Here is a 13,707-nt window from a genome sequence, read left to right on the forward strand (position 1 = left end):
CTATAAATACGTGTTGGTGGTAGATTTCATAATTTGATTCAATTATGTTAGAAAAGCATAAGTTAAGATAACTCGAAGTTACAATTTGAAGTAATTGATTTTAGAAAACGAAAACTAAAGAATTATTCATTGTTTCGTGAACAATTCAGACCAATATCAGTAGGTACGTAATTCATGTATGAATATTAAAATAATCAAGAAAACGTAATTATTGTATCAAGACGGATTGAGAACAAACAACCGATTCAATAAAATCTTCAAGTCAAAGTTTTCCAGGAATAAATAGATTGCATTTGTGATGCACTGAATTTTGGAGTAGGTTTTTCAAAAGGTGATAATAGTTTTGAAATATTTTTCCTATATTGACTACCGCTGTAAATTTGGGAAAGATCACTTTTGAGGAAATATTTTGGAAATCGCTTTAGGTCTCTGCAAAGCTGCAATTTTGAGAAAATTCGTTTTTGTTCTTGTTTTCGTTAGGGCAGTGTTCACTCAATTAATTAATTCTAGGAAATGTTAAACTGTTTCTCCTGATGATGCCATTGAGCCATCTGTGAGTCACTCACAATCTGGTATTCCTTAGTGAAGAAGTAAGCCACAGAAATTTAAATTCTGATAAGCTGTATCTATTTGCTTATGACATATTTCAAGAAAATTGAATGTTGTTTAAGCATACTTGATGTCCCCTTGAGTGTTGATAATCTATTTCAGCTCAAATACACTTTCTAGAAAATTGATAGTACTGAATATCTACCCTACGTAGGTAGATAGCTATCCACCTGAAAAAAATATGTTTAAAAGCTGATTAACGGAAATGCAGATTTTAAACAGATTTTTTTTAGGTGGATAGCAGTCAGAAATCAAAAGGAATTTCATCGGACGGCTGTAGACACGAATTCGTTTTACATGATTTTACCATTAGTTTTTGTCCTGGAATACGATTTCAATAATACTGTGTTCCACAACCCAATGATTGCTGCCTCGAATGTACTTCAGCCATGAATATTTCATATCAGACGGAAACAATCAGTCGCGGATTCATCCTGGCTGATATTAATTTATGGAACTTTATTCATTGTTCACGGATTCGTGAAAATGTGCTGCAAGTGTCCTCCACTTCCGACAGGTTCTCTGTATATAAGACTAAATATCATATTTGGAATATTTTCTTATATTTCCAGTGGAGTATATGTGAGTATTAATATCAGTTACATGATTAAAGTACTAAATACTCAACTTTGTCAAATTCACTGAAAGAGTTGCTGAATGAAATCATCATTTCGATTGCTCCAACTTTTTTTTCCGTGTAATAAACAACTAATACATCTTTCAATACTTGCACAGAAAATATTTGATTATTTTGTTCGATAATAGAAAAATTATATAACAGATGATTGGAAAAAACTCAATGAGATAGGAGAGATAGAGTGTCAGCACTAATTCAAAAACTGAACACTTTAGAGTTATTCGACTGGAAAGGAGGGAGCTCAAAACCTGACTGTCAATTCGGTGTGAGAAAAAGTAGTTACACCTTCAACAGCATATAAAGCTGAAGCGGAGATGTACTTGAAGTTACCGTATTCATAGTTTTGTATGCCTAAGCTTATTAGGACCCAGATACGGACTCAAATTTGTGTCTAGCATACACATCAGTTGCATCCAATTCAGAGGCAATCTCTTTCTGTCCGATATTACAACTTGACTGTCCATAAAAACAAACTATTTGAATTGAAATTTGGAATAACTTATTTTTGGGAAAGGAATGTTTTGGCTTTCCACTTATCCATCATTGAACAAAAAAATTGGAAATCTTTCAAAGGAAGAAGGCAATTAAATAATTTCAGAATAAACAAAAATGTATGGATCATGTCAATGTGTACATTTCAGATACAAACTGAAAGAAAGCGCTCTCTCGAAATAACTACTTCTTTGCATGAGATCTACATATCTTTGTGAATAGTTTATTTTGAAATCATTTGCTTCCTTCCTTTCTTTGCAAGATTTCCACATTTTTTGTATGAAGATGGAGCAAGTAGAAGGCCAAAAACTTTATTTTCCAATAAATTTGATCTGCTGATTTCATTCAATTATTTTTTGCGCAATGTAGAATTCATTCGTCTGAAAGACGGACATGTATTGACCAAGTTGCTGGAAATAATGTCAATTGATCACGTAGTTTAGTTTATATTTCGACTCTTTTCAGTATTTTGACTCGTCTGACTTGACCTACACTTGCCGTTTCCCTTATTACAAGATATAAAGTGGGTAGATTCAAAACTATTCTGATTGTTACTGTTGATATGGCTTGCATAACTGTCGTTATTCTCAATCCAGCCAGAAAGTCCCAAATTATTGTTATTGATGACTGTATAATTTTAGAGGTATTGATACTGTTTGTTTGTCTGATAGAATATAGATTCTTTCAAGGCACAATCATGTCACTTGAACTATCTTTTAATATATTTTCTCCGTTTCAGAAACATGTGTACTGAAATGATTTGATATATAAACGACGTTTCGTCTTCGGGTGATGACTAGACTATTCTTCTGAGAGATGACTCTTTATAGGTGCGCTTTCACCTATTCTTTTTTTTTTTTTTCATTTCGCTTCATCGGTTTTGAGAAAGTTAACCGGTTGGCGGGAATTGACCGTTATCGCTTGATTACAAGTTCCCATATGTTGAAGCTAGAACCAACGTCGTTGGACAACATATATGTGGCTTTTTTTAATTTTCTCTTGAACCAGTGTTCCTCCCTGTGGATAATCGAAGCATGGGATCACTTGATGTTGTTCTTTTGTGCTCGGCAATGCGAATTTTTAATGGCATCCTAGTTTCACCGATAGAGGATTTGCCGCACTCAGAGTATCCAGTGAATGCAATTTCTTGGAATCTCAAACCACTTTTAATAGCCTGGTTTTCGTAAGGCTGCTACGGATGGTGTTTCTGGATCTGAAGCAGTACATCACCAGGTCAACATCAGAACCTGCTTCAGTTCCATAAACACCATCCATATCAACCTCACGAAAACCAGGCCAAAAAACGTAGACTGCAATAATTGCATTTATCGGATATCCTGTGAGTGCGGCAAGTCCTATATAAGTGAAACTAAGATGCCATTGAAAAAGCGCATTGTCGAGCACAAGAAAAACAAACAGCGAGAAGAATCCAGCAAATCAGGAATAGCAGAGCATGTTTGGATTTATCAACATCACATCTAGTGGTCCCATGTTGGAAAGATCCTCAGGGAGAAACACTGGCTTAAGAGGAAGTTTATTGAGCTGCATATATGTTGTCCACCGATGCATTTTTGGCTTATTTTTATTTTTTTCATTTTTCAATTATATTTCACATTTTATTGTTGAAAATAATTGATATTTCAGCTAGTCGTTTCAATTATATTCGTTTTATATTCGTTTTTATATTCATATTAGACAATGGAAATACGAAATGATATAATTTATCGGAAGCAATTAGTGGATACAAATTAATTCAAACGTTTCAAATAATTTTGGAAAAATATCATTCTCCTAATTTTCTCAATTTTATTTGAACAAATATTCCTTCTACTGTAATCACATTGTATTCATAGTTTTCTCAGTCAGTTGTATCTCTCCAGCATAGTCTCTTCTAAATTTTCAAACCAATAGTTCATTTGAAAGTACTTTAATAATTCTAGATATCGAAACTCATCTTCTGTTCGTTGAAGTTCCTGACTGTTCGACTTTCACCGATCACGCTTCAATATCTTGCTCTGTAGGCACCGTCAAAGTTAAACGCGATCCCTCAGTCCATTTTTATCGTGATTTCAGAAATTTCGATCCACATTTATTCGAAAATCACTTGCTCCACACAGATTTTTCAGAGATATTCCTTACTGATAATATTGAGGAGAAAGTGAGTTTGTTCAGTGAGATTATATTAAATTTACTTGATATCCATGCTTCGATGCGATACGCTAGAGTCACTAAAAAAAGGACACCTTGGCTCACAAATACTCTGAAAATGATGATGAGGACATGCGATAATGCATATGATAGATTTGAAAAATCTCGAGAGCAGCGCCATTGGAAATATTATAAAGCTTTGCGTAACGAGGTAAACTATGCAATCAAACGTGAAAAAAAGCATATATTCAATTCCAACTCACCCACGTAAGCAGTAATATATGGAAGGAACTGTAAAATCTGAACATTATTACTAGTAGTAAGAGGTCTCTCATTCCAGACAGTTTAACTGGTGATCTCAATGTACTGAACATCTGGTACAGGTTCGAATATCCCTGACAAACATACCGTCGAATATTTGTCCAATCATACTTTGGAGAATATTAGACAGCTCTCGTTCTCTCCTATTGACGAATTGAAGGTTCAAGAAAAGTTACTTTCTATCAAATCCACGGTCTCTGGCCCAGACAAAATTTCCTTAACGATGATCCTGTATTGCTGTCCTCTGATTTTGCCATGCATCGTTCACATTTTTAACTTCTGCATAATTAATTCTGTTTTTCCTTCTGTTTGGAAACAATAAAATATTATCACATTGTCGAAAAAACGACGACGAACAGATTCGTGAGCACGTCTTCCCACATGGCAAAAGATATTCCAGGTATATTTCATGAATATACATTTAAGGATGTTGTATTATGCTCATAGCATAATACAACATGGATATATATATATATCTTCTGGAGAATATTCCCTGGAAGTGCTCCTGGCGAACCTTTGATATATTTTAAGAATATTCCTTGGGAATATTCTTGGAATATCTTATAATATTCTTAGAATATCTAAGGTATATTCTATTAAGAATATTCCAGGAATAGAACCCGAGGAATATTCATAAAATATTCAGAATATTCTTAGTTTATTGTAGGAATATACAATAGAGAAACACCATAGAATATTCTTTAAATATATTTTATGAATATTCTAGGAATATTTGGAATATTCCAAGAATGTGACGAGTAACCTCTATTAGGCATGTATATATTGCATTTTGATACAAGATTCACACAAGTAATAAAACGCATAATATTCATAAACAAATATATTTTAAAAACAATATACACTGAAATATTTGACGTTTCAACCAATATTAAAAATAAAAAATCTAATTCAAAATATTTATTCACTGAATAAAATATTCCTGAATACTGTCATATTACAAATATTAGAAATGTATTCAAATTAGGATGTTCCTACTCTCAAACAAATGTATACTAGAAAATATACTAAAATAACAACTCTGTGAATTCGTCAGCACTAATTAAAAAATAATAAATATATCATTTCATTGAAAAAGAAAAAGTGTATTACATCAAGAAATAGGTTAGGTTAGGCTCCTCACTTAGAAAAATAAACCCACAAATGAAGTATTTAAAATGAGTGGTATGATGGGTTCTTCAATGAATTTCACTTACTTAAAGTTATTCAAACTTTGCTCACCAGAATAGTTTTCCTTATATTTGTCCAACAATGCATCAGCCAATGTTTCAATAGTAATACCTGGAACAAAATGTACAATAACGTTCATTATCACTATTTGAAAGTGGCACAATAAAACTGGAATAAAAATCAAATAGATATTTTTCGCATAGGTTACTCATGAACATTTAGGTTCAACATTTTATGACTTGGAGAGCAACTTGCATTGTCTTGTTGAAAAGTAATCATTACGTTTTCAGTTCCTTGGTGCACCTGCCTGTACCAGGTACCACTCTGTTTCCTTTTGGGCAAATTGATACTATCTTGAAAACGAGTGATAAAAATTATGAAAACAAATGATTCAAAAGAATGTGTCATTCACTTACTTTTCTCTATTGAAGATTCACAACTGAAATCACTCTAGTTCAAACATGTACTTAGTCAAACCAACAAATTCCACACACCAACTCTCCTCGAACCTAAAATGAGGTATAGTAGGTTAATCACCATGACTTTACTATCGATACTATTGCATTTTACTTACTTTTCTTGAAGACTGAATAGATGCAACTCTCCTGTTTGAAGATCCAAAATCAAACTATTCGCTGTACTGCAAATTGGACAACCCCAAATTATAAATGGTACACTGAACGTGACAGAATTATACATTACACACGCGAACCTGCCACGTCAACCGCCATGTTGAATCAAATGTCGAATTTAACGCAAACGCAAATGTACCATGCATTAAGGGACAGCCGCTTTCTCAGAGCTTATTCGACTGTCGCGCGCTACACTTCAATTGACCAATGAGAAACGTTTACTCCAATTATTCACTTCTCCATTTCTCTGTTTCCAGGATTTTTCGCTTTGTAATTAAATAATTTCAAATACAAAAAGACAAATAGGATGAGAATTAACCAATTTATTGATGCAATTGGTTCATTCATTGGCCCATTCAATTTTTTTGTCGTTTCCAACAGTTGCTGTTGGAGCAATTCATCCAGAATCTTTGCGTTGAGTTCAAAAACTGGTTAACACTATCAGGGTTATATACATTAAGTTATGCATTCGATTAAGATCTTCAAATATTTTTGTTTTTGATAATATTGAATTTTTGGATACGTTATTATAAGATAATTCAAAGTTCCATTGTATAGAATATTCCAAAATATATCGTGAGGATATATTCTAAGAATTTATCATATGGTATATTCGATCGACAATATTCTTAGAATATTCAAGGGAGAATAATCCATTTATAGACATTCTATGCACAACCTTTCGGAAATAATCCTGCCATATTCATTCAAGCATATTCTATGAATATTCTAAAGGCATGTATATATTCCAAGAATATTCTATGAATATTTGGAATATATACGTTCGTTTTATGATATACAGGGAATATTCCATGAATATCTAGTGCTGTGTGGGTTGATGCACAATGTTCTTCCCCACCACCAGATGCTAACAAGCTTAGCGTTCTCGTACTTCTTGATTACTCAAAAGCTTTCGACAGGCTCAATCATGAATTGTTGTTAGTTATTCTACACTATACAGGCTTTTCTCCATCATCGCAGCAACTTATTGCTGCTTATCTCAATAAACATACACAAAGAGTTATACTGAACTCTTCATCATCAGACTCGATCGAAACCTTGTGTGGTTACCTCAGGGATCAATATTGGGATCGCTACTCTTCACTATTTACACCTCTCAATTCTGTAAACATTTGAAACATGTGACATCACATAGACATCATAGACATCACAAGATATTGTTGCTGCCTGCATTGAAGTTAACGAGGATCTCGCGAGACTTGTCCATATATCAGATAAATTATGTTTGTCCATCAATCCAACCATCTATACTTTTCGGTAAAAAATCAATCAAAAATGGATCCCGACCCCTGATTTCCCTTCACATTCGCAATGAAGCACACGAAATGTCAAATTGCGAAAAAAACTTGGACTGTTTCTTGATGACTCCCTCACGTTTTCCACGCATATATCACATATAATCAAAAAAGCTTTCGTAATCCTAAAACTGATCTATTCCAACAGAAAGATTCTAAATTGAGCTTGCAAAATCACCTATGCGAGTCACTCGTCTTATCACAGCTAAATTACTGCAATGTTGTTAATGGGCTGGCTATCAAACATTCTGATAAAATTCGCCTACAAAGACTCCAAAACTCTTGCACCCGACTGTTATGCGATATTAAAAGACGGACTCCGACCGCAAGCTACATTACTGGACTGGGCTAGTTGCCTATGAACAAACGACGTATTTTGCATTGCTGTGTATTATATCACAAAATTCTACTCACAAAGAAACCTTCATATCTCTACTCAAAAATTCAGAGGCGTTCTGAAGCGCACAATGTAAATGTCCGGTTTCGACAGAAATTATCTGTACCCACACACAACACTTCGCTTTACCGATCTTGCTTCTCCTATGGCATCGCTAAAATTTACAATTGTATTCCTGATGAATTCAAACTTGTCAATCTTTAATTTCATGAAAAAGGTTAAAGGTCTTTTTCTGGATGGTACTTTAACAATAGACTTCTGATTATATTGATGAACTTATGCGAAACTCATTGCACTTTGTGACATAATTATTATTTTTATTTATATTGATATGTTAATTCTTTTTGATTTGTATCATGTTTATGAGTCCCTTCACGTGGTTGGGTGGAAGAGCACTATCCTATCGTTCTCATAAGGTAGAAGAGCGAACGATACCATTTGCTACTCATTATTAATCAACCTTGTTCTCTGTAACTGCTGTTTGTGTAGCAATGAAAACATTTATTATCATTGTTTTTGAATTACCTGCAAATTATTATTTATTTCGGGTCGAAGAACGAAATTTTATATTCTTTTAGAAAAGTCAAACGTCTTTCAAAAACTTTACTTTTTTTTTTCAACAAAAACTTATACCTTCACATCAACCCCGTCTTGAAACTGGTCGTCGAAAAATCGTGCCACTACTATTCTTCACATCGACGATCCTGATTTTACCATCTTTGGCAGGATAAACTTCGTTGATAATACCTCTCTGCCAAATATTTTTGGTCCATTTGGATCTACCATTAAAACAACATCTTCTACACTGACAGATTTTGAATCACCATGCCATTTTGATCTCCTGATCAAACTTGGCAAATACTCCTCTTTTCATCTGAACCAGAATAAATCAGATAATTTCTGTGAAGCACGCCAATTGGACATCAAATTCATATTCCTATCGCTGGTTTCGGTACAGGAGAGTGCAGCATACGACGGACCGATGAGAAAGTGATTAGGAGTCAATGCCTCTGCATCTTCGGAGTCCAACGAAACATATGTTAAAGGCGTAGAAGTTAAAATATTTTCGCATTCAATCAAAAAAGTTCTCAGAATATGTTTTGGATAGTACTTTGATTTCAAAATTTCTTTTGAAGCCTTTTTTATACTTTAAATAAGTCATTTCCAATATCCTCCCATGTGAGGTGCTAGAGGAGGACTGAAAACCCATTTAATTTTTTTCATCGCACAAAATCGTAGTATTTCATCCTGGTTCAACTTCTTCAGTTCTTGAGATATTTCCTTTTCAGCTCCTATGAAGTTTTTTCCATTATCACTATATAATTCCCCAGGAAATCCTCTCCGACATCCAAACTGACGAAGTACATTGATAAATGAATACGTACTCAAATCATGTACTATTTCAAGATGAATAGCTCGAGTGACCATACAGGTGAAAATAACACCATATCTTTTTTCTCGGCTCCTCTTGACTGATACTTCTAAAGGTCCGAAATAGTCAACGCCTGTTTAATTGAAGGCCCTGATTGTGGGTTCAATCCTGCAAGGGGGTAGTTGTCCCATCAGTGGGATTCTCGGTAAAGCTCTTTGATTTTTACAATGTTGACAGCTGTTCCAAGCACTTCTTACCGCTTGCCTCATTCTTAATATCCAAAATCTCATTCGCAGATTATTCACTACCATTTCTTGACCATGGTGGTGAACCATTTCATGATAATGTTGGATCAGAAGTTTAGTTATTCTGTGGTTAGGATCTAAAACTATAGGACTCGGTCTAAAAACTATAGGAGTCGGTCAACTGAATTGACTGGTCCAGTCTTCCACTGAGCCGTATGAGTCCATCATCCTCAGAATAACTGCAAGAAAGAGTGTAAAGTCGACTTTCACTTCTGATGGGCATTTTATTTCTAAGAAATGTCATCTCATCATTGAATGAATCCAACTGAACTTTTCTGAACTCCAGCTTTGCAATTTTCCTCTGTAGTTAATTCGGACTTAAATCTACTGCGATTCTTAATAATTTCATAAAACCTAATGACATAGGCTGTAGCACGTAACAATCTCTTCCATTCAGAGAATCTATTCGAGTCAGGCACTATGAGATTATCTTGAATGAAATGATAGAATACAAATTCGCAAGGTCTTTCTTCCAAATGATCAATATTTACTTCCCTTTGCATTTTTTCTTTTGGCCACTGATCTGGTGATAATATCAAGAAATCTGGTCCGGTAATCCATCTCCGATTATTATCGCTAAACGTAATTTTTTCCAATCTCTTCGTAGCTTCATCAGCCACATTTTATTTGAAATTGATGCATTTCCATTCTGAAGAATTCGTCAAAAATTGGAAGTTCTCGTGGCAGAGATTGCCTTGTTAATATTTTTGTCATCTCAGGAAGAGTCATTTGATACTTTTTCGGACTATTTTTAGAATGAGAATCTCTCACCAATTCCTCTTCTTTTACCATAAATACCGAATGCTTATCCTCACGGTCATGCCCGTTTGTCCATGGAGTTTTACCGTCGATCCAGTCTTCCACGTTAGGCTTCTGGGACTGATGCATTGACATTGACTCACTTTCATCACTATTCTCTTCAATTTCTGCTACTTTCAGGGCTAGTTCTAGATCTATAAGCTCTTTTTCTAATGTTTTCTTCTTTATTGCCGTTTTGATTTCCAATTTCTTCAGTCTTGAAGCTTGACTACTCCTGCTGCTTCCTTTTAGTTTGGAAGGAGATTTTCTGATTGCTCCTTGACCTTCACCTGCTGTCACGACAACTTCAGATTCAGCCTCTAGCGTCTCTTTCTTTTTTTTCAATCTTTGACTGTACCTCAGATTTTGAACAGATTTGCTTGCATTCATGCTATCCATGGTGTTGTTTCTTTGCATATCTCGAAGGACCATATGTTTTTGAATTACCTGCAAATTATTATTTATTCCGGGTCGAAGACGAAATTTTATATTCTTTTAGAAAAGTCAGACGTCTTTCAAAAACTTTACTTTTTTTTTCAACAAAAACTTATACCTTCACATCAATCCCGATCACTACCAACAAATGTCAACCAAAAACGATATACAGGGTGCAATCCAATAACAATGATAAATCCATAACAATCATTATTATTATTTATCGACATTTTCTTTATTTATGCTAAATCATATTATTGAAGAATTGAAACATATTGGTTTGAATTGTTTCCTATATGTCTATTCCAGGTCTATTATTAAAAAAAAATTAATTGGATGTCCAAATTTTCAATTTGCCTTATGGTCAAACCTCGTCACTTCCTAACAAGTGTAAGCTATTGATTAAATGTACGGTATTTATGTTTATGATTTGTCCAGCCATCTTAGTTAATGTTAGGGAACATCCAAGGTTCGTTAACTCAACATAATAAAACCTCGCCCTTTTGTCACGTAGGCAAAGCCACGTGCCCCTATAATGATTGAATAATATTGTAGATCACTGGTCCTGTTGATATTCAAATTATATCGATTAGTAAATGTCCCGGATTCGAAGATGAAGACATACATCTACAATTTGAAGTTGACAGAAGTTCACAAACAATAAGTGGAAATATTTCTCTGGAGACCGAGTTTGATCATCTAGTCAAATTGAATTTGAGAGGTAAGTCTCTAGAAAATTGTTACTATAGGTGAAAACTATATGATTCGACGTTTTATCAGATCAAAATGATATATTGTTTGGAAGAGAAAATTGTTGTTAGTAACTTTCCGAAGCTCTAATAGGAACCTTCGTTTTAGATAAAAGTAACCTAAAATATCCCAAACGTACTCTTCGCAGTTTCATCAACCAAACAAGTTTCTGCAAAATAATTGACAATTACTTGAGCACAGATGAAGATTATGACTATGCAGAATCTGGAAGTAAGGAATCTATTTGTCCGGTGTCTCAAGGTATATACACGGTCAAAGCAGCAACAGCCAAATTCACAGTTGAATTCCTACCTTATGAGATGTTAGGAACGAAAAGGTATCAAATGAAACTAATCAGAAATGGAAAGCTTCTGATTTGTAGAGAATTAGAAGTTGTAGCCCACCAAGAAGATATTTAATTATTCAGTTTATGTGACTATCTGGAATTATTCGTTGTTAATATATGTTTGCATTGAAATTGAACGCTACTATGAACTTTTTCCTCGCCGATATATGTGATGATGATATTTTGACTGCTATCAAAGAAATTAAATCTAATGCTTCAGGTATTGACAATATAAATATCAAGATGATTCTTTCAGTGATACCACACTGTATTGATTTTCAACGAGTCCTTCAGACATGGTATTTTTTCGGATGTTTGAAAGGTTACTAATATAATTCCAATCCCGTTCAGTGACCTATGCCCTATCTCATTCTCTAAAATATTCAAGAAAAATGTTTTCCGTCAAATAAGAGCTTTTCTTGAAGAAAATCGAATACTCCCGTACGAGCAGTCTGGGTTCCGCAAAAAATACGGAATACAGACTGCCCTTTCGAAAGTAATCGAGATTCAGAGATCAATCAAAAGTCACAATTTTAGTGCAGCTTAATCAAAGCAAAGCTTTCGATTTAGTTAATTTCGATTTATTCATCAACAAGCTGAAGTTCATTTCTCTTGAATGGATGACCAGCTATCTCACAGGCCGATCACAGAGGGTCAAACTGGATGATTATTGATGGTCATCCCTAAAAGAAACAATCTCAGGTGTACCGCAGGAAAGTATTTTATGACCCTTGATGTTTTCATTGTTCATTTTTGAATATCCCTCTTTCTCATCACATTGTCGAATACATCTATACGCAGATGCTAAACAGTTAAATTTGTTTTTTCATAACACCGATACAGAAAGTTGCGTGGCCAATATAAACACAGATTTGCACAAAACATTCCTATACTCGGAGAATCATGGACTGAAATTCAATACAAATAAAACTTTGGCCTTATGCATAAACTTTAGGCTCACTCTCGATAACGCAGACATTGACTGGGTAGACAGTGTTAAAATCTTGGCGTAATCATAGATAAATATTTGTCTATTCATGAACATGTGACAAACATTTTCAAAATATCATTTTTCAAACTCAAATTGTATATAAATTCAAGTATCAGTTATCAGAAGAAATGAAACTCAGGTTAGTTAAAACTCTTATTTACCCACATATCGAGTATTGTTGTTCGGTGTATTACAATTTTTTGCTGCAATATAACAAGCAGAAGTTACAAAGTATACAAAATGCTTGCATGCGATTCATATGCTGTATACCATATGGTGAACATTTCACACCATTTTTGTTAAAAATTAAGGAGCTGAATGTGAGGTACTGAGTCCAATATTTGATAAAAATGTTTTTGTTCAAGTTGCTCCAAACTAAAACACCTAGTAATTTATATAGTTTATTAAGCATAATAAACGATATCAATTTAAAAAAAAACTATTTAAGAATAATGCAAAATAATGACATAGGTTTCGAAAAACTATATTTGAAAAAATTATCTGTGTTGTTGATGGTTTTAACAATCAAATGAACAAATTATTCACGAGGATTTTTGTGTAATGAAAAATCTATCATATTATCCCAAGATATTCCAGGAAATGTCAATTATGACTATTCTCCAACTTCCTAGCAATTATCAATGAGACATATTTTGAAACTATTGTGTTTCAACTGATATTTCAAAGATCATGCTATGAACCAATGTATAATTCGAAAGGAAATATTCGTAATATGATGGTGTCAATTATGATTCATCATTGAAAGAAGTGCGAAAGTAACAATTTGATTTGTTCACTTCTTCACTTATAAAATAGCTTGAAGAATTAATCTGTTGAAAAGAGGAAACATTTATGTCACTGACTTTAGAGGTACACAACACGAAACGAAACGAATATTATTTTTTTTCACACAACCCAGTTATAGGTTTGAACGTTACAAAATGGTACAAGTGTTACAAATCGTCATATG

At 33.9% G+C, this 13,707-nt stretch overlaps 1 protein-coding gene across 1 annotated transcript; it reads left to right on the plus strand.

Annotated features, from left to right (window-relative positions):
* Positions 1 to 1,032: 1,032 nt before the first annotated feature.
* Positions 1,033 to 11,883, plus strand: LOC111511879 (uncharacterized). The gene is made up of 3 exons (XM_023167892.2): positions 1,033 to 1,191; positions 11,206 to 11,371; positions 11,509 to 11,883. The coding sequence occupies exons 1-3, from the start codon at positions 1,096 to 1,098 to the stop codon at positions 11,817 to 11,819; spliced, it is 573 nt and encodes a 190-aa protein (XP_023023660.2). The 5' UTR covers positions 1,033 to 1,095; the 3' UTR covers positions 11,820 to 11,883.
* Positions 11,884 to 13,707: the final 1,824 nt, after the last annotated feature.

Source organism: Leptinotarsa decemlineata, unplaced genomic scaffold (assembly GCF_025532065.1).
Source record: "Leptinotarsa decemlineata unplaced genomic scaffold, Ldec_3_MD MMD2_P_RNA_scaffold_9, whole genome shotgun sequence".
Classification (NCBI taxonomy): Eukaryota; Metazoa; Arthropoda; class Insecta; order Coleoptera; family Chrysomelidae; genus Leptinotarsa; species Leptinotarsa decemlineata.

Coding starts and splice junctions, on each gene's coding strand:
- LOC111511879 (XM_023167892.2), top strand. CDS start 1,096: ATGTGCTGCAAGTGTCCTCCACTTCCGACAGGTTCTCTGTATATAAGA. Junction 1,192..11,205: donor ATATTTCCAGTGGAGTATAT/GTGAGTATTAAT, acceptor ATAATATTGTAG/ATCACTGGTCCTGTTGATAT. Junction 11,372..11,508: donor AGTCAAATTGAATTTGAGAG/GTAAGTCTCTAG, acceptor CCTTCGTTTTAG/ATAAAAGTAACCTAAAATAT.